The sequence below is a fragment of the Varanus komodoensis genome, unplaced genomic scaffold, assembly GCF_004798865.1.
Source record: "Varanus komodoensis strain SLA01 unplaced genomic scaffold, ASM479886v1 scaffold9, whole genome shotgun sequence".
Lineage (NCBI taxonomy): Eukaryota > Metazoa > Chordata > Lepidosauria > Squamata > Varanidae > Varanus > Varanus komodoensis.
In genome coordinates, this window is record NW_025336598.1 from 38,176,463 (window position 1) to 38,198,791 (window position 22,329).

Sequence of the window (22,329 nt, forward strand, 5' to 3'; positions counted from 1 at the left end):
TTACAAAACTAGGACAGGTCAGCAGACAGGAGAAGACACACTTTTATGAAGACACGCCTGCCTTTGTACTGCTTTAACTGGCTATGGCCCTTTGCTGGGCAAACAAAAGGAGGGGGCGAGGAAATTAATTTAACAAACAAATGGTCAAGCAAAATGTATCAGACTTTTCCAGAGAGAGGTCTGAGGTACAATCAAGATTGTACTTCAAGAGATCCATCAAGGAGAAGCAGAGCCCAAATTCCAAGTCAGGCAGCAGTCCAGGGATCAGTAGTACTGATGTCCAAACACAAGCCAAGGACAGTATAACAGCAGACACTCAAATAACTAACAAGCTTGGGGAAATGATCCTGTTTTTTTCTTAATTTTTCAAGGTGAAATACAAAGAAGATTATGAAAAATCCAAAGCTGCTGCAGACTACAATGTGCTTCCAGCTACAGAGAACCCTCTGCTGAGGCACTTAAAAGCTGCTGGAAATCTTGTGAATGATGTATGTATGCTGCATTTCTCCAGGGACAGGTTGGGTGCTGTTTCCAGGGGCACATCACTGTCAGTGGGTCCTGCCAGGCTATTGGGCCCTGCCAGGGGTCCCTGGTTGCAAGGCATTCCTATTCAAGAAGGCCTATGATACTCTAATAATAGCAGGTTGTAATACAGGCCATTTCCCACCCCCTACTGCTTTGGTTAGTTGCTCTTAATACCTGTTTCTAATCTGCACTGTGTTAACTTTGATTTTATGAGAGAACTGCACTTGATAAATGGGCTCTTGTTTTTAATTGAGAATCTATGGTTGTAAAGTGGGATAAAAAGGCATGAAAATTATTAAATAATTTACGCTTTTCCACCCTACATGGAGCTAAATATTATAAATATCCTTATAAAACTTGTCCAAGTCCGCAAAAAAACTGGAATGGGTTCTGAGCACACTTAGACATTGGCGACAGGGAAATTGTGCACAATTATGAAACTCGTAACCAAAATATGTGTTACTGACCAGTGACTTGGGTGTGTTCCTCCCAGCAACCCTTTAGCGGCACTGGCGGGTTTTAAAAAGCCCAGGAAATAAATCTATTTAGCTTTGATAGAGAAAAAGACCCTTCAGGGTGGGAGGAGCAGCCCGGAATGCCGATTAAATATCAGCATTCCTCTAAATGCTCCTTAGCAAACCATGTGGAGAACCATTTGCCTTCACTGCCTGACGTGGGCCTTTAGAGAGACATCTGGCAAGGCACTGCTGGAAACAGGATGCCAGTCCAGAGGGTCCAGTGGTATGAGCCAGCAGTGTTTTACTTATATTTTCATCTTGCTTGGTATAACAAAAATATCGATTTGCATCCAAATATCTGCTGTCCACATTTGCAGGCAGCACAAGCTTGTTAATCTGGTGGCCTCACGAAGAGTGGAAGAACTGAGAAAATTTGCCATGGTCCTTTTATATTATGGGCTTTTACATTTCTCTTTTACAGAGATTATATAAGGAAGCGTATGAAAAGGCCAAAGGAAAAAGCATCAACTACTGCGAGACTCCAAAATATCAGATCGACAACGTTCTGAAAAACTTCAGTGATGTAAGTGCTGTAGCTGTGGTTCCATTATTAAGGGCCAGCAAAGCGTTTGCCACCCTGCTGCGTTTGTTCTAACATATGTTGGTGTTCTTCCATAGGTTAAATATAAAGAGGGATATCAGAATGTCCTGGGCCGGTACATAGGCAGCCCTGAGGACCCATATCTCGAACACTGCATGAAAGTGGAATCTATAAAGAGCGACGTAAGCAAGGACTGCATTTCCTCTTCTAGCCTCCCTTCTTCAGATATGCTCGTGATTGTGACTGGTCCCTTGTTGTTTTTCTAGAAAAACTACAAAGCAGACTATGAAGATGAAAAGGCAAATTGCTACTTCCCACAGACCATAACTCAGGAGTATGAAGTCATGAAGAAACTAGACCAGTGCAAAGATGTAAGTAGCTGTTGCAGTGGAAACTCATCCTTATCTTATATGAAGCTCTGTGGTGCAGAACTTCAAAGAGTTAAAGGAAAGAAACCCATAAAGCAATGCCATGCTCAAACAGTAAAATGCACATAGTCAAATAGTAAGAATATCATGCTATCACGCATGAAAGCAAAAAGCCATCTAAGACCAAATCCTAATTAACTACATCGATCATGGACTTTAATAATTCACAGAACAGAAAATAAATGTTCTCCAATCTACCTTCTGTTGAAATATTTATTCTGCTATCTAATAACGTGTCTGAGTATCTGTTTTGAGTCAGGCACACGTTACACATTACTTACAAATGCATGTAGTAGAACCCTGATGATCTTTTTTTAATGAAAAGCAGCCTTAGGAGGCTGCAGTTTTGAGTGGACAAATGGCATGAGGAGGGGGCTGATTTTGCAAGTGAAGAAAGTGAAGGGTTTCCCAGTGGAGAAAATCTGTTGTTCCACCGGCCTGCCTGCTGCTACTCCTCTGCCCACAACCACTTGCAGAAGTGGTTTTCATAAAAATAAAGCTGCCGAAGTTTCCTCTACTGGCTTACATGTAATATGTAGTTTTCCCCTGTCGGGTCTCATCATGAAGAGTGTTAACATCTTCATGTAAATTTTACAGGATTCTTGGGACCTCTAGTGGTCAGAAAGTACTCGGCCTATATGCAGAATTTCTCAAATAAAACCTTACATACCAGTGCAATTCAACCTCTTTTGCCATATCTGTGGAAACAATAGCCTAGACCACATATGGTGCATGCCAACTATATGTAGTAAGTGAAAACTTAGAATATGGTGTCAGATAATTAAGTTAAGCTGGGATTATAGCTTTCTGAGAGCTGCAGATGCGTCATACATCCCCTGAGTTCTACCTCCAAGGGAGGCTCAGAGGATGGCAATGAGGGTCTTATCTGGGTGCCCTACCCTTTGTAGAATGCTCTCCCCACCAAGGCCTGCCTGGCACTAATGCTGTCATCATTTCTTCACCAGGTTAAGACTGTGGCATGATCAGGCATTTGGATCAGGTGTTTTTAACACCATCCCATTCATACTAAAGTTGATTTGAGTTATTAAATATGCTTTAAACTGAGCATATTGGATAAATATGATGTTTGTATTGTGTTTGTGCTTCTTGTTTTTATGAATGGTTGCAAACCTAGAAACCTACCGCTAATAGAATCATTTTTTTTTTAAATGAATAACTTTGGTAGTTATTCTTTATGGTCTAGAGACTCCAGTAATTGGCTTGGGCCACATTATTGCAACTGTATGAAAGTGCTGCATGGTGGCATAACTATCCATGCTTTTCAGCAATAATTCATCAGGATATTTGACATCTCTCCTGAACATCAAATGCTGCTTGTATCTTTATAGGCTTTGGGCTTTAAGATCTGCAGAAGACAATGCTGCATTTTAGGTTAACCTGCTAAACATTTGCTTGGTCAACCATAGTGCTATATTTAAATATAGTACAATGAACTGTTTGCATAATCTAAAGCTGAAATATAGGACCACCATTATAGGATGCTACCAGAAATCAAATTCCATTTCTCCTGTCTTTTATCGTCCTTCTAGCATGCCTACAAAAAGCATCCTGATAAGATCAAATTTACACAAGTGCCAGACTCGCCTGTTTTGGTCCAAGCTCAGATTAATTCCAAGCAGCTGAGTGATGTAAGTAGCCCAGCAACTCCCTCAACAAACTCTGCCAGGTCTTGTTCATGGCACCATGTCTGACAATGTTTCCAGTCATGATGTTGTAGCTTCTATTTGTGATGATGTTGAGTATGATACAGAACAGGGCAAAGAACAGCTCACACATGGGCATGAGAACAACTGGTAGGGGAAAGCTGAGAACTCTACATTTTCTAAACATCTAAACAAATAGAAATGTGCTCTTCAGCAAAAGTATGAACGTATTTAGTTCGCTTTTTTTGAAACCAACCCTTTTGCTTCTAACCCAAGCTACTGCTGGAATGCATCTATTGAGAGCGTCTCCAAAATGGAGTTCAGGGATTGGGGTGAAAAAAGTTCCAAACACCTAGTGTAAAGTGATCCATTTTGTGGATATCAGTGGGTCATGGTTCCCACTGAAAAAACATTCACAGAGAATGTCTAAGAGCCTTGTTCTTACATCTTTCCTCTTATTCAGTCCCGATATTAGCAGCCTGTCGTTCATTAACAGAAGTCATTCAAACAATCACGTTTGATGTCAGCCTTCTTCCTTTTCCATCTGCGTTTCAGCTGAACTACAAAGCCAAACACGAGGCTGAGAAATTCAGGTGTTCCATACCTCCGGATGCCCCCTTATTCCTCCAGTCCAGGGTCAATGCCTACAATGCCAGTGATGTAAGTAGGAGCTTTATATTATCTCTCGCGCTTTCTGGGCTGGCAAATCACAACTGCTTCCAGCAAACCCTGTTGTGGTGCAACCGTTGCACAGAATTCTGTGGGGGATCCAGGCGGAGTTGTCTTCCATTTCTGCCCTGCACTCCACTGCAGGTCTGGATCCACCCCAATAATCCCAACAAGTATGAGTTCCTTACGACAGCCTATGCGCTGGTTGTTGTACTGTCAGATATCCCCTGTCGTACGGAACCGGACTGCTTTTTTATGTTGCCCTTTTCTCATGATAGCTGTTTCTTTCCTCTCTCTCAGAACTGGTATAAGTATGACTGGGAGCAATCGAAAGCTAAGAAATTTGACATCAAGTTGGATGCCATTCCGATTATTGCTGCCAAAGCAAAGCAGAAAATTGCAAGCGATGTAAGTGTTGCACAAACATGAAGGCAGCTCTCTGATGGTTTTAGGTTTTGCCACAGAAGTAACAAAATGCAGCTGGACGCTAATGATCTGTCTGCATCTAGGTGGAGTATAAGAAAGGATATGAGCAGAGCAAAGGGAAGCTAATTGGAGCTTTGAGTATTGAGGACGATCCCAAAATGCTGCTTTCTCGGAAAGTGACCCAACAGCAGAGCGATGTAAGTACTCCCGAAGTCGTCAGTGGCCAGTGTTCCTGCTCTACTGGCAGGGTGCTAATTTTTTTGTGACGGTTCACAGATTCAGAGACCTTTTACCTTCCTGCATCCCAGAAACCTTAAAAATATAAATAGAATGAAATCTGTTGAACTACCTTAAAATATCTGTCTATTGCAAGCAATACTGCTTCAACTCTCCTTGCCAATAAAACATGTTAACAACGGTTCCAAAAGAGATACAAGTCACACTTTGTTGAACCTCCAGTTCTGTATCTTAAATTAATATGTAGTAAATGTGATACAATACAGGCATATCACACAATGTATCAGTCCCAGATCCTGTGTTTGTAGGACTGGTTTTGATGGGACTGAAAAGGGACAAGTTGATGGACATCTGTTACATCATAATTCCATAATTAGCTGTATGGAACATCAGTGATCACAGGTTGTATCTGTCTCAATGTTAGCTGCTCGGTAGTATAGAAGGGGAATACTTTGTGATCTGATCATGCATCTCTCAAAGATCTAGATAGTCACTGTTACGAAAAGGTTGCTGGGCCACTACATCACTGATTGTGACCCAGGAGGGCTGCTCTTATGTTTCCATCTGAAGTGGAGAAAAAAAATTACATTTGAATCCAGACTTTTCAGTAGAGTTTAATGTTTTCTTTTTAGCACTCGTAGGCAGCACAAACTTGCTAAGTGGCTGGCAAAATAATACCTGCAGGGACTGAGGCTATTTGCCATGACCCTTTTATATTATGGCTTTGACCATTCTTTCCCCCTTGGCAGCTGTTATATAAGGAAGCATATGAAAAGTCCAAAGGAAAAAGCATCAACTACTGCGAGACTCCAAAATACCAGATCGACAACGTTCTGAAGAACTTCAGCGATGTAAGTGCCGTAGCCGTGATTCTGTTATTAAGGGCCAGCAAAGAGTTTGCTACCCTGCTGTGTTTGTTCTAACATATGTTGGTGTTCTTCCATAGATTAAATATAAAGAGGGATCTCAGAATATCATGGGCCGGTACATAGGCTGCCCTGAAGACCCATATCTCGAACACTGCATGAAAGTGGAATCTATAAAGAGTGATGTAAGTGTGCACTGCATTTCCTCTTCTAGCCTCCCTTCTTCAGATATGCTCGTGATTGTGACTGGTCCCTTGTTTTTCTAGAAAAACTACAAAGCAGACTATGAAGATGAAAAGGCAAGATGCTACTTCCCACAGACCATAACTCAGGAGTATGAAGTCATGAAGAAACTAGACCAGTGCAAAGATGTAAGTCGTCACTGCTGTGCCGTTTTGTATGTCTTATGCTTCATCGATAACTTCATAGGAGTTATTGGAAAGAGTCCAAGGGCTCCAAGGATGCGTGGATTGCTGTTGGCATACATGAGCACCTCTTTTCTGTTCTTAGGCCCAAACCCAGAAACAGCCCGCCATAACAGTGCCCATCTTCCTCCTGCCCGAGTGGCTTTTTGAGCTCACTGAATCCTTTAAAGGGAAGTTTTTCAAGCCCTTGTACTGGTCACTGCCTGAGGTTTCTTTTGTGCTTTTTATTGATTCCTTTTGTGTATCACTCTATCATCACCATTTGTAGGATATAGAGATGAACAAGGATTTAAATATAGTTATAGATATAGTTGATTATACCCACTCACTCTCTTGAAATGCTATCAGTTGAATTTTGAACGAGGGGCAAATCACAGCTTAATCACCAATGTTTGCAATGAAGCCTTGGCCATTTGTTTTTATAAAGAGATGGAAAGCACTAAGCAGGTAGAACTGCTGAAACTTTTCTTTTTGCATCCTGACCCTCTTTGCAAGCTCCAGAGGCAGTGCTTCGTTAAAAGAAAACTTTTGGGCCTTCCTCCTCTCATTTTCATGGCAGGTGGTGTTTACACTAACAGATAGCAGCATTCTGAAAGGTGATCTCTTCACATGTTTTTGCCAGGATTCTTCTGACACCTAGTGGCCAGAATTTGTTTTGCCAACGTATGGAATGTCACAAATCTATAAATATCAGTGCAAGTCACTGCCTTTATTCTTAGTACGGGTGTGTGATAAATGTGGTATGGCTACATTATCATGTTTTCAGATAAAATTTACCAAGATGAACATCAGGAACCTCTTTGAAGTTTCATACCTTTGATAGTGCATGAGCTTTCCGGATTTGTCTAAATGCAATGTCAACTTAACCAGTTAACCTTTTGCTGTATCAGTCAATTAATCATACTGCTATATTGGAATTCAGTTTATTAAACTTTTTACTTAGGCCTGTATTGATATCTGGGACCATAACACTGGTGCCACTGGAAATGAAATGTCATTCAGTGTGTTTTTGTGTTCTTCTATTCCTAGCATGCCTACAAAAAGCATCCCGATAAAATCAAATTTACACAAGTGCCAGATTCGCCTGTTTTGGTCCAAGCACAGATTAATTCCAAGCAGCTGAGTGATGTAAGTAACTCAGACAACAAAATCCCACCTAGTCTTACTCTTCTGTTTTGTGCTTCCAAGTCTGACAAACAGTTTCTAGTCTTTGCCCTGTGACCATGCTGAGTATGACTCCTAACGGGGCAAAGAACAACTCGGTGCATGCTCAAGAGTTGTTTGACTGGGAAAGGGAAAAAAAACAAAAACAAAACAACACAAACACACTTTTCAGTACATTGATGCACATAGAAAGAAGAATAAACTGTTTAGTTAGTTTCTAATAAGAGATGCTTCAAGTTTCCGAATTCCCTGGGAGGTTTATTTTTCTAATCTGAAGTCCCTTTATGTGACCATGCAATTATGGTGGAGAATGATGTGATTAACTGAAGAGGAAATTCTACTTTCTGCATTTTTTACCATAGATCATATTTAAAATATGTTTATATAAATTTATGTTTTTATAATACAATATCTTTACATGTGTTATAAATTTATCTCATTTACATGTCACCTTTTCATAAATGTCAGGAAGGTAATATACAACAGTTCCAATAGAAACAGTAACAAAGCATGAATGCCATAAATATTTTAAAAATCCATTTGTCAACAATATTAATTCCATATCATACATTTAATGAGCTTTGGAAAAATGCACCTTACTGAGAAAATGTGGATTATTACACCTAGTGCAACCTGGCAAGAGCCTTCCAAGGGACATATGCATGCATGTCTTTGTAGACTCTGTCAGTTGGAAAGTGCAGATAATTGGCATTAAAATAATCTGTAGTGCCTATTTGCAAATGAAAAGCTTTTTGGAAGCTCTTGTGTTTCATTACTGGAGAGGTTGTATGACAGGAAAGCTAGCGAATGGTCATCTCATTTTTGTACACTGGAAGTAAAAAGCCTTCCATCCTCATATGTAGCAAGCAGGGGAATGGGACATTTTTGGGCATGTAGGCACATTCAGTATTTTGCCATGGCTGATATTCAGCAGCAGTATTTTGCGGCTGCAAAGGAGTTGATACTGTCCACCGTGTTGGTGCGTGTGCATGCATGGCCATGTACTCTGGTGGTGCACCTCTTCGGTTTCTCTCTCTCTCTCTCTTCACACTTGCCTTCTCTCTCTTTCCATGGCTCTGCTTTTCTCCCCCTTCCTGCCTTCCTTCCTGCCTTCCCCTTCTGTCTCTCGCCTGTCCTTCTCACTCTCTTCCCCCATACCAATACAACTGAATGGGACCATTAATTTATTATTTTAAATGAGGAATGGTGAACCAGAAGAGGGCTGAAGCAATTTCCAGCAGGGAGGGGCTCTTAACCAGAAATGTAAAGTTAATGGAGAACTGTTCCACTGGTTTATCTATAAAGAGGAAAAGCCCCCTTCCTAAATAGCACCTGGAGGTGGGGATGAAGCCACCTCAGATAAGCCTTCTGTTCATAGAAGGGCTCTTGCAGAAGGATACACTTTCCTGCCAGGTCCAGCCATTTTTTGGCAAGGGGGACATTCATCCCTCCTATACAAGTGAATCACTTCTTGGGGGAATCTCTCCACTTGGTTGCAGAGGCTGCAGTAGCCTGACAGATGCCACAGCCTGGCCTTGTGGGTATGGCAGAGCAGTTAGGCAATGTGCTGGAGGCCCCTGATGACATGATCCATTCTGCAGGTATCAGTGGGCGCATGGTTCTTGACCCTGCCTGAAAAAACATACATACAGAATTTGCTCTGAAAGGCTTGTTCTTACATCTTTCCTCTTATTCAGTCCCGATATTAGCAGCCTGTGGTTCATTAACAGAAGTCATTCAAACAATCACGTTTGATGTCAGCCTTCTTCCTTTTCCATCTGCGTTTCAGCTGAACTACAAAGCCAAACACGAGGCTGAGAAATTCAGGTGTTCCATACCTCCGGATGCCCCCTTATTCCTCCAGTCCAGGGTCAATGCCTACAATGCCAGTGATGTAAGTAGGAGCTTTATATTATCTCTCGCGCTTTCTGGGCTAGCAAATCACAACTGCTTCCAGCAAACCCTGTTGTGGTGCAACCGTTGCACAGAATTCTGTGGGGGATCCAGGCGGAGTTGTCTTCCATTTCTGCCCTGCACTCCACTGCAGGTCTGGATCCACCCCAATAATCCCAACAAGTATGAGTTCCTTACGACAGCCTATGCGCTGGTTGTTGTACTGTCAGATATCCCCTGTCGTACGGAACCGGACTGCTTTTTTATGTTGCCCTTTTCTCATGATAGCTGTTTCTTTCCTCTCTCTCAGAACTGGTATAAGTATGACTGGGAGCAATCGAAAGCTAAGAAATTTGACATCAAGGTGGATGCCATTCCGATTATTGCTGCCAAAGCAAAGCAGAAAATTGCAAGCGATGTAAGTGCTGCACAAACATGAAGGCAGCTCTCTGATGGTTTTAGGTTTTGCCACAGAGGTAACAAAATGCAGCTGGACACTAATGATCTGTCTGCATCTAGGTGGAGTATAAGAAAGGATATGAGCAGAGCAAAGGGAAGCTAATTGGAGCTTTGAGTATTGAGGACGATCCCAAAATGATGCTTTCTCGGAAAGCGACCCGTCAGCAGAGCGATGTAAGTACTCCCGAAGTCATCAGTGGCCAGTGTTCCTACTCTACTGGCAAGGTGCTAAATTCTTTGTGATGGTTCAGTTATTAAGGGAAAAATCATGTGGCCTCCCCACTTCATCTGAGGAGGGCACAGACTGTTTTGCAATCCAACATCCAACTGATAGTGCTGAGACTTTTAAGGCCAAGACCCAGCCCCACCTGCCTGATGGCTAGCATGGAGGAAAGCACACCAGCACACTCTAGATTTACATACGTATTGTTCCTGAGAAGGAAAGGGGGCATGCAATAGGAATGGGCAGAAGCAGGGTACAACTTGTGCACACTGTATTCAACAGCACACTAGCCTTCTTTCTCCCCTTTTGCACCACTTCATCCGAGATGAAATGTGTTGTGCAGGCCAACAGCAAAGTTCACTGCTGCTAAACCTGGCTTCATGCATTGGATGCATCAAAGACAAGGCACAATGGATTGTGCCCTTGGATATCACTTATCACACTGCATCCCAGAATTCTTAAACTAGAGCAAGAATAATTGCCAGTATAAATTATATTGAGCTAACTAATTATATTGAACATCGTCTGTTCATCATATGCAGTACTGGTTTAACCCTCCTTTCCGTTAAAAATGAGAGACACTTTGCAGCTACTCTACAGATCCATGTTGGCCTTTGGTGAACCTCCAGTTCTATAGCGTTTTGGGCTGACCCAGTAGCGCTCTTCTTATGTTTCCATTTGAACTGAAGAAAAACATTACATTTGAATCCAGACTTTTCAGTAGAGTTTAATGTTTTCTTTTTAGCACTTGTAGGCAGCATAAGTTTGCTAACCGAATGGCAGAATAATACCTGCAGGGACTGAGGCTATTTGCCATGACCCTTTTGTATTATGGCTTTGACCATTTTTTCCCCTTGGCAGCTGTTATATAAGGAAGCATATGAAAAGTCCAAAGGAAAAAGCATCAACTACTGCGAGACTCCGAAATATCAGCTGGACAACCTTCTGAAGAACTTCAGTGAAGTAAGTGCTGTAGCTGTGGTTCCGTTATTAAGGGCCAGCAAAGCGTTTGCCACCCTGCGGCGTTTGTTCTAATGTATGGCGGTGTTCTTCCATAGGTTAAATACAAAGAGGGATATCAGAATGTCCTGGGCCGGTACATAGGCAGTTATGAGGACCCATATCGAGAACACTGCATGAAAATTGAAGCCCTGAAGAGCGATGTGAGTGTGCACTGCATTTCCTCTTCTAGCCTCCCTTCTTCAGATATGCTCCTGGTTATGATTGGTCCCTTGTTGTTTTCCTAGAAAAACTACAAAGCAGACTATGAAGATGAAAAGGCAAGATGCTACTTCCCACAGACCATTACTCAGGAGTATGAAGCCATAAAGAAACTAGACCAGTGCAAAGATGTAAGTCGTCACTGCTGTGTGATTTTCTTTCTATCTTATGCTTTGTGGTTGATGACTTCATAGGAGTTATCAGAAAGTGTCCAAGGGCTTTCTAAAACAATTGTCACATCTTTTCCCAAGAATAGTAGATATAAAGGCCCTTTTGTGTGACCTGTGACATACATGACCACCTCTTTTCTATTTTTGGGCCTAAGCTCTGAAACAACCTCCCCTAATCTGCCTGGATGACTTTTTGTTCTGGCTGAGCACCTTTTTTAAATTTTTGCAGGTCTTTGGCTGGTTAATACCTGAAGCTCCTTTTGTATTCTCTGATTGTTTCTTTGTACATATTGCTCCTGTTTTGTTTTTATGCTACAGTTGATTATGTTAAAAATTTTCATATATATATATATAGATTATATTTTACAATTTATAATTATGGTGCAATGAAGAATGCAGATACTAAGCTTTTAAATACAACAAAAACCATAACAACATTTTGTAAAGCTAAGCCTGCAAGAAGCAGGTAATGCAAATATTAGCAGATATGGATGGATGTTAGTACAGTGGTACCTCGGCTCACGAACGCTTCAGTTCATGACCAAATCAAGTTGCAAACCAAAAATTGAGAAACATTTTAACTCAGGTTGCGAACTCCACATTGGATGGCGACCATGATCGCAGCAGTCTCCCCACCTCCCCCGCAAGTGGGGAGATGGCCGCGATCGTGCTGGGGACGGAGGGGGGGAGGAGATGGCCGAGATCATGCCTGTCCTTCCTGCATGAGTGCACCCATGATTGCTCGCCTTTTTCCTGCAGGAGCGCAATCGCAATCTTGGCCATCTCCCCCCCAGCACGATCGTGCCTGTCTCCCCCCCCCCCCCGTGTGCCCACATTCACGCCTGTCTCTCCCCCCCAGCACACCCGTGTTCATGCTCCTCTCTCCTCCCTCAGCACATCAGGATGATGGGCTCATGCAGGGATGATGGGCGCGATCGCGGTTGTGCTGGGGGGTGGGGAGATGGCCGCAATCTTTGTTGCTCTTTGTCACTTTACTTCACATTTTTCTGAGTAAAAAAAATAGTTACAGAACGAATTAACCTTATTTACATTGGACTTTATGGGGAAATTTAACTTTGCTCACAACCATTTTGGGTCACGACCAGAGTCCTGGAACAGATTAAGTTCATGAGCCAAGGTACCACTGTACATGCTTCACCAAGTATAAACTGCAAGCTCCATCCAACATGTGAATGGAACTTTCCATTTCCCTCATTACCCCACAGCCCATGCAGCCCTTCAAATCTGCCATTTATAAAAAGGCAGCTGAGCCTTCTTCCCTCTCATTTTCATATCAGGTGTAGTTTGCTGTCTCTGGTATCATTCACCCAAAGCTGAATGTAGGGGTGGATGAATCACTTTGGTTTACCTTACTTTTCAGTTTTACATATTTTATGTTCTGTTCACCCAAACATTATTTTTTAAAACTTTTCATTAAAATTAATAAGCATTTGGTACCCAGCTCTTTTAATAGACATATTATTATATGCAGTTTTCCTGATATACACATTTTTGCAAATTGTCCTAATATAATGCATACTTTCTTAAATATATGTACACATTTTTATGAAGTTTTTGATGAGAGAACTCCATTTCAAAATTAAGAAAATTTTGAAGCGTAACCATGTTTCAGTTTGCATAGTGGTTTGAAAGGGCAAACTTAGGTATGTTTGCATGAAAATATGACCTGAAATAATTTCTTTCCCATCCCTGAAAGTGTCAATGTATGTACTTTCTTGTGTCATGCAATAGCCAGAATGTGTTTTGCCTGCATGCTTAGTATCTCAAGAAGACCTATATGTTTCAGTCACTCTTGCATCCTTAGCAGTGCAAGTAATGCCTGACACCACTCTACCTATGGATAACAAGGGTGGTATAATTGCAGTCGCATCCACGCTTCTCATTATAATTGACCAGGACAGTTGCTGTCCCCCTAGCTATAGATCTGGGACCTCTTGGACATTTCATACTTTTGAGAGTATGTAGGCTTTTAAAACCTGTAAATGGCAGTGTTAGCTTAATCAGTTAATCTTTGGCAAATCAGTTGATAAGTCATTCTGCTATATTTGAACTTGCTTTAATAAACCTTTTATTAAGTCTGGCACTGAAATACAGAGCCATAAAACTGACGCTCCTGGAAATTAATTGCAATTGTGCGTACATTTTTGTTTTCTTCTCCCTGTAGTATACCTTAAGTTAAAACTGAAATATAGGACTATCATAGTACTGATGCTAATAGAAATTTAATAACCTCCCACTCTCCTCCTCCTCCTTCTAGTATACCTACAAAAAGCATCCTGATAAGATCAAATTTACACAAGTGGCAGACTCACCTGTTTTGGTCCAAGCACAGACTAATTCCAAGCAGCTGAGTGATGTAAGTAGCCCAGCAACTCTCACAACAAATTCTGCCGGGTCTTATGTTTCATGGCACCTTGTCTGACAAATAGTTTCCAGTCATGCTATTGTAGCTTTACCTTGTGATGATGTTGAGTATGATGCAGAACAGGGTTATGAGCAACTGAGAATGGACTTACTTAGCATGTACTAAATTAAGTGTTAACTTATTAAGTTCTGTTTGGAAAAAAATGGTTAAAAGATTTCTGCCTGTAGGAGCAGAGATGAGTGATAGCAAGCTTCAGTAAGAGAGATGCCTGAGCTGAAATGTCTCTGGAAGGAATACTTCATTGACCTGTATTTTGGGTGATTTTACCACTCTGTTTTTCAGGGTATACTACTATTTTAACCAAAGTCCTTCATGATGTCCCTTTTTGTGTTGTTTTGTTTATCCTGTATTCCAGTTGAACTACAAAGCCAAACATGAGGCTGAAAAATCCCAGTGTTCCATACCTCCTGATGCCCCGTTGTTTCTCCAGTCCAGAGTCAATGCGTACAACATCAGTGATGTAAGTAGCCATGTGTGACTCTTTAATGGCCAGAAGATACAGCTTGACAGCTGGGCTGTAAACTGCCTATGAGGGTACATAGGACAAGAAAAGTTTCCATGGACTAAAGCAGGATGTCAGCAGAAAGCTTAACTATGAACACATAATAAATGCACGACTCTTTAAGGAGCTGCAAGTCTCTCCTCTTAAGCAGAAAGCTTAGGAGAAAGGAGAATTAAAGAAGAGAGTGCCTTGAGGTGGGCAAGGCAAGAAAAAATGCAGAGCTGATGCTGGATTGAGCAGTGGGATTCCAGAAAGGATTGGAGGCAGGGAGTAGAGAGAAACCTCATAATCACAAACATTTGGGAGCGGCTGTCTGGGTATGGCAGGGAGGATATTTGAGGCTAGAGTGATGGGAACATTCCTGGACAACTAAGTGGGCCCTAGACATGGTATAGGAGGGATAGGAGAAATTGGTAGAAGATCCTGGGGCTGGAGTTGTGTATGACCATGTGAAGAATGAAGATAGGAATTTGACTCTCAGGCTAAGAAAGCCCCTTTGCCATGCATTTAAAGGCCATGGCTTTTTAGCCTGAAGAAAGTTGCATAAAACTATATGGAGATATATATTTGTTGAATGAGTTTTAAGGTAGGCTGTTGACATTTTGCAAAATATAGTCTAATTGTACAGGCTAAGTACAATAGAAAAAGACACTTCCAATTCTTTCTCTAGTCAAAGCACCCTTTGTATTTCTGAAGCCACCATCCTACGGCCCCTAGACAGAGTCTGATGGGGCCATTCCCCCTTCCAACGTCAAACATCTGCCCCTTCCCCCACCCCCTTATAGCTGGCATAGAGAAAACTGCATGGACTACTCATCGAAGTTAGAAAACCAGCCTCAGAGAGATAGAAAAGAGGGCATTACAAGGCTAGGGAGGGGAAAAGACCAGGCAACCCAGAATACATGAGGCCTCTCTAGCATCCTCTCCTCTTCCTCTGAAAGTGCTGTTGCTAAATGAGCGAAATAGCCCATTTAGCAACAAATGTGGAGTAAGATCATGGAGAGATGAAAGGTACCGCTACCATCCTATCTCCCTTGATTGGATGCTTAGAAAATGCTGAATTCAGGAGCACTGATGTCATTCAAACATATGAGTAGTTAAACTCTGGTCTATAAAACATAAATATTCAAACATATAAATTATGATAGTCCTCTGTATGTTCTATATAATGAATGTATGGATTTGATATCTTCTTCATGATACCTCTTTCTTTTCTATCTGTCAGAATTGGTATAAATATGACTGGGAGCAATCAAAAGCTAAGAAATTCGACATCAAGGTAGATGCCATTCCGATTCTTGCTGCCAAAGCCAAACAAAAAATTGCAAGTGATGTAAGTTGCACAGAAATGAAGGGCATTTTGGGATTGCCTTGGTTTTGCACACAATGGCTACATAATGCAGGTAAACATTAATAACCTATCCCTGTCTAGGTGGAGTATAAGAAAGGATATGAGCAGAGCAAAGGGAAGCTAATTGGAGCATTGAGTATTGAGGACGATCCCAAAATGCTGCTTTCTCGGAAAGTGGCCAAACAACAGAGTGATGTAAGTACTCCTGAAGTATGCCTTGTGGTTAGTATTCCTCGTTTACTGGCAGGGTGCTAAATTCTTTGTGAAGGTCAGTTATTGAGAAACATCTCTCTGCATCCTGGGAATGTTACAACAAGCAAGAATAATTGTCAGAATAATTTTTATTGAAGTGTTTTAAAGTATAATAGTGTCATATTCAATACTGCCGTTAACACCAAAGGAGAATAAAAGGTCTTAGAGCAGTTCCATAAAATATTCAGGTTGACTCTTTAGGTGCATGTAGCATGCAGGAAGAGTGAAACTATTGGAACATGTTTTTTCCTACATTACATCCATTGACTTTTCAGATTTTCTCTTATCAGAAGATAGAATTACCAATCCTTAGCACTCTTTCTAGGGAGCTAGACCCTTTGAACACAGCAGGGTCAGTCTTCGTATTAGATGTTAGAATGGGTAATATGAATTGTCTTAAATGATCAAAATATTTTTGATAAAAGTTTCAGATACAGAAGTAAATTTCACTTGACATATGCAGACTGTGTATTCTAAGATAAGTAGATTTTTTTTTTTTTGTCCACATCTCACATTCCCGGAATTTACTAATGCAAATTATTCCTACAGTAATATCTTGTGGCATAGATTGACCTGCATTTTGTGAAGTCTGTTGCTTTTTTAACATAAAAAGCATTCACTCTTAAAGGTACGCATTAATTCTCTTATAGCTTGAATACAAAAAGGGCTATGAAGCATCAAAGGCCAGATACACAGCACCTCTGGACATGGTTCCAATTGTCCAAGCAAAGAAGGCGCAGGAGATTATCAGCAATGCAGACTACAAGCATATCATTCACAATTACTCCTATCCTCCTGACAGCATTAATGTGGAGCTTGCCAAGAAGGCAAATCTTCTACAAAGTGATGTAAGTAGCTATGGTCTTGCATGGCTAGGATTGCTCAATAAAGAAGATTTTCTACTGACAAAGAGAGATGCAAATACTTTTTGCCAGGCACCATACATCATGGAAACACCACATTTGAACATGGTCTATCTACACTACAGTATTTATTCTAAAAGCTAAAGCATTCATAGAGAAAATGATGAGGAATTCCAAAGGCCATCTGGAAATGTAGCAGACCAACACACACAAAAAACAGTCTTTAAAGAATAATAGATAGTGACTAACATTTCAGTTTTCAGTAACATTCTTAACTTTCTGAGACAGTTGATTAGTATAGGAGAAGTGTTAAAGAAACCCTCTGTGGTTTGAAAAGCAGACAGTTTTCCAGGTTTGAAAACGGAGAGCTTGCCTTTGAAATAAAGGCTTATGCTCATCCATTTTGTCGCAGTCCTGTACTACATTCCTGATTAATGGTAGTGCATAGACTGGAACTCAGGAAGCTTGACCTTTAGCTTTTGAGAATATATGGTTTATGTTCATATGTTTTGCTTATTCTTTTTCTGGAAAAAAACCTGAACATCTAAAATTCTTTGAATTTGAAGAAGGTAAATTTGCCCATTTTAAGGGTACCTACTTCAGAATTACAAAATTTGATTTTTATCAGCTGCTGTAGTCTTGGACAGAACTCAGTAGGGCAGTTATGTACCTAAGAAAGGAACCAACCAGCAGGGGCATGAGAACCCTGTTAGCTTCTGCCCTGTGCTACAATCTTATATTTATTCCAGGCATGCATGCAACTGGTTTGTATACATAGTGGACAGGTGAAATAAATGTCGCATGAGCATGCAAGCTAGAAATTTCGTTTTTAAAAGTGATTCATTTCTCATTTTTGGTGTCTTTTCCAGAATGAATATAAAGCTGACTACAACAGCTGGATGAAAGGCTGTGGCTGGGTGCCATATGGGTCCTTGGACGCAGAAAAAGTTAAAAGAGCTTCAGATATTATCAGTGAGGTACATAAAGCTGAAATAGAAGCATGATTACTCACCCCAGTCTAACCAGGGGCTATACCACAGCATTTCTAGATAAAGAAAGCCTACACAATTGATTCCCAACGCCTCTCCTACACTCAGGTTGCATCTGTATAATTCTTCTGAAAAACTAAAATCCTGATCAGTGGCTCTTTGGAAGAGAAAGGGGGGCTGAATCCAGTTCACTCTGCAGCATAGAATGTTCTTTACACAAAGTCAGATCACTGGTCCATCTACTCCATGCGGTTGCCAGTGATTCTCCAGGTCTTAGACAGCTGTCTTTCCACTCCTACCTGGGAATATTGGCAATTATACACAGGTCCTTTTGCATAAATTGAGTAGGGCCTACCCACTCATCTGTCCCCTTTCTGTGCCAAATACCTATATGGATTGTGTCCCATACCCAAATCATGTGAGTTTCTAAAGAAGAGCTATGCGTGTGCAGTTCCAGCATCTTGCAGCTCAAGCAGACAGACGTGCAACAGGAGCAGCACTCAAGAACATAAACAGGCAAATCAATATATGTGCAGGCCTAATGCACATATTAATTTTTGATACTATCATACTGTTTAATAACTTAACATTCCTAAGCTGTAGTCATATATTACTGGTGCCTATAGAGAGAGGGGCAAGTGGTGGAGCGAGAAAGAAAGGAAAGAAAAGATTGGCACAGTAACTCTCCAATGTAAAAAATGACTACATCATTTTTAAGATGACTTTTCTCTGTGTTGTTGAAACATATTTTAATGGTGCATCATATCACTATGCACTTTGTGAAAAAAATTTTTTTGCACATTTTTTATAAAGATTTTAAACTAAAAACTAAAAAAATAATCATCAAATACATCGGACGTACTGGGTCAGCCCCCTATAGCATATCTTTTAAACATTCTATAATCATATTCAAATCAATTTATAAAAATTTAAAGACATCTTTAAATCTAAGCCAAGTCCCGTTTCTCCAGCCACTTGTAAAAAAGGTCCCAATTTTGATATAAGTCAGTATCTTCTTTCTCCTTCAATAATAGAGTCAATCTGGCCATTTCTGCACAGCCCAGTATTGAGCTGCTGTGATTAAATGTAGTATCAAATACATTTCTTGTTTGCTAATATTTTCTGGTACAATACCTAACAAGAAAATTTCAGATTTAAAAACTAAGGGTTCTTGTAGCATTTCCTCAAGCCATTTATGTATTTTAATCCAATACTTTTTCACATATTCACAAGTCCACCACATATGGTAAAAAGTACCCACATCATGTTTACATTTCCAACATCTGTTTGACATATTTGGCAACATTTTAGTTAACTGATTTGGCGACAAATACCATCTATAAAACATTTTATATAAATTTTCTTTATACGAAGTTGCTAAAGTTACCTTAATATTTCTCTCCCATAACTTTTGCCACTTTTCTAATTCAATATTATATCCAAAATGTTGTGCCCATGTGGTCGTAGTTTCCTTAACCTGTTCCCCTTCCATTTTCCTGTCAAGTAGGAACTCATAAATTCTTTTAATCATTTTCTCATCTGTTTTTAACATCACTTGATCAAAGGCTGCTAGGTCTTTATAAAACCCCCATATTTTACAATCTTTAGCATATCTTGATTGCATCTGCACCTTATACCACCATGAGATATTGAGTCCCTGTTCTTGTATTTCTTGATCTAGGTTCAGGCCTCCATCCTTATCCAAAATATCATATCTTATGATCCCTTCAAAATTCAATACATTTGGATACACAAAAGCTTCCATAGGTGAAAGCCATCTTAGTAACTTGTTATACAACTTTAACTTTTCCCACACTGACATTAATGATCTTCTAATAAAGTGACTTAAAAAAGTCCCATGAGACTTAACCTTCTCGTACCGCATATAAGCCTGCCAACCCACTTGCAAATCATGTCCTTCAAGATACAAAATTCTCTTATTTTGCAAGGTTGTCCCTTCTTTTAGCAAAGTTAAAATAGACGCTTGATAGTACAACATCCAATCTGGTAAACCAAAACCCCCATTCTTTTTGGTTTCCTGAAGCATTTTCAGTTTAATCCTTGCTTTCTTTTTTCTCCAAATAAATCTCGAAATTTGCAAATTCAAATCCTCAAAATGTTTTTTATCAATTTTTACGGGGATCGTTTGGAACAAAAACAAAAGTTTTGGCAGTGTGTTCATTGTAACCAGTGCAACTCTTCCCACCAAAGACAGTTGCGAATTGGCCCATTTTTCCAGATCACCTTTAATATCTTTCAATAATTTATCGTAATCGTCTTCTTTCCAAGTTGTGCATTTAGCTGTAAGATAGATTCCCAAGAATTTAACCTTTTTGACAATCTGCAAGTCCACTTGATCTTGGAGTCTTTTTTTCTGATCTTGCGTAAGATTTTTAACTAAAAGTTTCATTTTTTCCTTATTTATTTTCATCCGCGTTACTTCACCATATTCTTCAATCTGTTGTAAAAGTTTAGGGATTGTTACAAAAGGTTCCTCTATTATAAAGACCAAATCATCTGTGAATGCTTGCAATTTATATTTTTCATCCCTAATTTTAGTACCTTTAATGTCCTCATCATCCCTAATATTTCTATTCAAGACCTCTAAAGTCAGGATGAACAGCAGGGGTGACAGCGGGCATCCCTGCCTTGTACCCTTTTGTATCTCTATAGCCCTTGTATGTTCTCCATTAATTAAAATCCTGGCCGATTGTCTTTGATAGGTGCTTGATATCGCATTCATAAATTTTCCCCCAAACTCCATTTGGTCCGTCTGTTGCATCATGAATTGCCAATTAACATTATCAAAGACTTTCTGGGCATCTAAAAACAGTAGAGCCATTGATTATTCCGTGTATGTCTTGTAGTATTCTAGGATATCCAAAATAGTCCTCAGATTGTCTTTTAGGGAGAAAACCATTTTGGTCCACTTTGTGAAAAATTATTAATTCTTTATCCCCATCCCCAAAATATTTTCTTTTGAGTAAATTTGAGTGATAATTTTTAGTGATTACCAAATTAATATTTTTGAGTGTAGTTATTTTTAAAATCTTTGCTTGCTGCATCTTTTCAATGGAACAAGAATATTTTTTCTTTTATTTTTTTAAACAGAGAAAATATCGTCAGCATCCAGACACTCTTAAATTTACACAGATTGAAGATGATCCTCTTGTAGTGCAGGCTAAAATCAACCAAGCACAGAGGAGCGATGTGAGTATTTGTTTAGCATGTTGTTCTGAGTCACCATAGAGCCATGTTACCATTAAGAACCCGTTGATTCTCAAATAAATGCTATTTCTACCACTCAGTATCAAAATATGTTTCCCTTGAACTGGGATATATGTAATTTTGCGCTTCTACTGGCAGACTTGCAACTTGAATAGATATATGCATCTTTATTCAAAGTGTAGCCAATGTGGCCCACAGCCTATATAAAGCTAAATACATAGTTTTGGGCAACCTAACATCCATTAAGAATAATAGATAAAATATACCTGGCTGTGTTACTTTTGATGATCTAAGTTATAGACACAACAGTGAGAGGTATATTTCCACAGTTATAGACACAGCAGTGAGAGGTATATTTCCACAGAGGTATATTTTCTATACTCTCAGCTCACAGATATCAGTTTCTCCAGTGACAGTAAGTGCTGTACCTGGAAGTGTTTCATAGAAAAGCTGTCTGGGGTTTTCACAGGAGTCTGGAATGGCTCTCTGTGCTTTATTCAAGTGAATGTGGCTACCTCCCTTTCTATAACCTGCACCATTATCTCCACGTTGTTTCCTTATCAAACTGGAGCTACTGAATATGATCATCACTTATGTTATCAGGCAGAAGAGGGTCCATAGTTTATAGGGCAAGTTTCAATATGTGAACGGTCCGAGGTTTAACCCCCAGTATCACCTGTTTAACAGATCAGGTACCAGATGGTGGGGAAAACGGGGGCAATAAAAATATTTTATTCTCAATGTATCTTTTCTGCTAAAAGGTCCAATCCAGTTCCCAAAGTGGAATTCTCTCAATTCAGTTCTAATTTTTCCTTTCCCAAATCAACTTTCTAGTCCAGTCCAGGCTTGTCTTACCCTGAGCAGTTTGCCAATGGAAGCAACTATAAGGTGGTGGACTTTCCCTTCCTGGAGGTCTTCAGCTGGACTGTCATCTGTTGGAAATGCTCTGGCCTTGGATTTCCTTCACTAAGCCATAGGTTGCAATAAATGTCCCACAATCAGCAGTGACTAGTGGCTTCAGTGCCAGTGGGACAGTGTATCCATTCTGGGCTTCAGTTGAAAATGTAAAGAAACTTACCCATGATAGCTTCTTAAAAGCTTACACTAAAACTGTATGTACTGCCCCACTGCCTAGAAGCCACCTCTCCTAATCCTTATGATTTGTCTGTCAGAGTCAATAGATGATAAACCTTTTCATTTTCCTGTTATTTTAATGTTTAATTGGTTTTTATTGTAATTTAATGTGAATTGCTGGATGCAGCGCTATTT

At 40.1% G+C, this 22,329-nt stretch overlaps 1 protein-coding gene across 1 annotated transcript in view; it reads left to right on the forward strand.

Moving 5' to 3' along the window:
* The window catches only part of LOC123017171 (nebulin-like), a gene marked incomplete at its 3' end in the record, with an annotated part of 76,603 nt that overhangs the window by 21,599 nt on the left and 32,675 nt on the right, over positions 1 to 22,329 (forward strand). Inside the window, exons 13-37 of the mRNA XM_044418326.1 lie at positions 372 to 488; positions 1,465 to 1,566; positions 1,662 to 1,766; positions 1,851 to 1,955; positions 3,563 to 3,661; positions 4,232 to 4,336; positions 4,646 to 4,753; positions 4,855 to 4,968; positions 5,758 to 5,859; positions 5,955 to 6,059; positions 6,141 to 6,245; positions 7,329 to 7,427; positions 9,253 to 9,357; positions 9,667 to 9,774; positions 9,876 to 9,989; positions 10,900 to 11,001; positions 11,097 to 11,201; positions 11,286 to 11,390; positions 13,708 to 13,806; positions 14,231 to 14,335; positions 15,603 to 15,710; positions 15,810 to 15,923; positions 16,631 to 16,828; positions 17,713 to 17,820; positions 20,944 to 21,042. Of these exons, the coding sequence (XP_044274261.1) occupies positions 372 to 488; positions 1,465 to 1,566; positions 1,662 to 1,766; positions 1,851 to 1,955; positions 3,563 to 3,661; positions 4,232 to 4,336; positions 4,646 to 4,753; positions 4,855 to 4,968; positions 5,758 to 5,859; positions 5,955 to 6,059; positions 6,141 to 6,245; positions 7,329 to 7,427; positions 9,253 to 9,357; positions 9,667 to 9,774; positions 9,876 to 9,989; positions 10,900 to 11,001; positions 11,097 to 11,201; positions 11,286 to 11,390; positions 13,708 to 13,806; positions 14,231 to 14,335; positions 15,603 to 15,710; positions 15,810 to 15,923; positions 16,631 to 16,828; positions 17,713 to 17,820; positions 20,944 to 21,042 (2,736 nt within the window). The remainder of the gene's footprint in view (positions 1 to 371; positions 489 to 1,464; positions 1,567 to 1,661; positions 1,767 to 1,850; positions 1,956 to 3,562; positions 3,662 to 4,231; positions 4,337 to 4,645; positions 4,754 to 4,854; positions 4,969 to 5,757; positions 5,860 to 5,954; positions 6,060 to 6,140; positions 6,246 to 7,328; positions 7,428 to 9,252; positions 9,358 to 9,666; positions 9,775 to 9,875; positions 9,990 to 10,899; positions 11,002 to 11,096; positions 11,202 to 11,285; positions 11,391 to 13,707; positions 13,807 to 14,230; positions 14,336 to 15,602; positions 15,711 to 15,809; positions 15,924 to 16,630; positions 16,829 to 17,712; positions 17,821 to 20,943; positions 21,043 to 22,329) is intronic.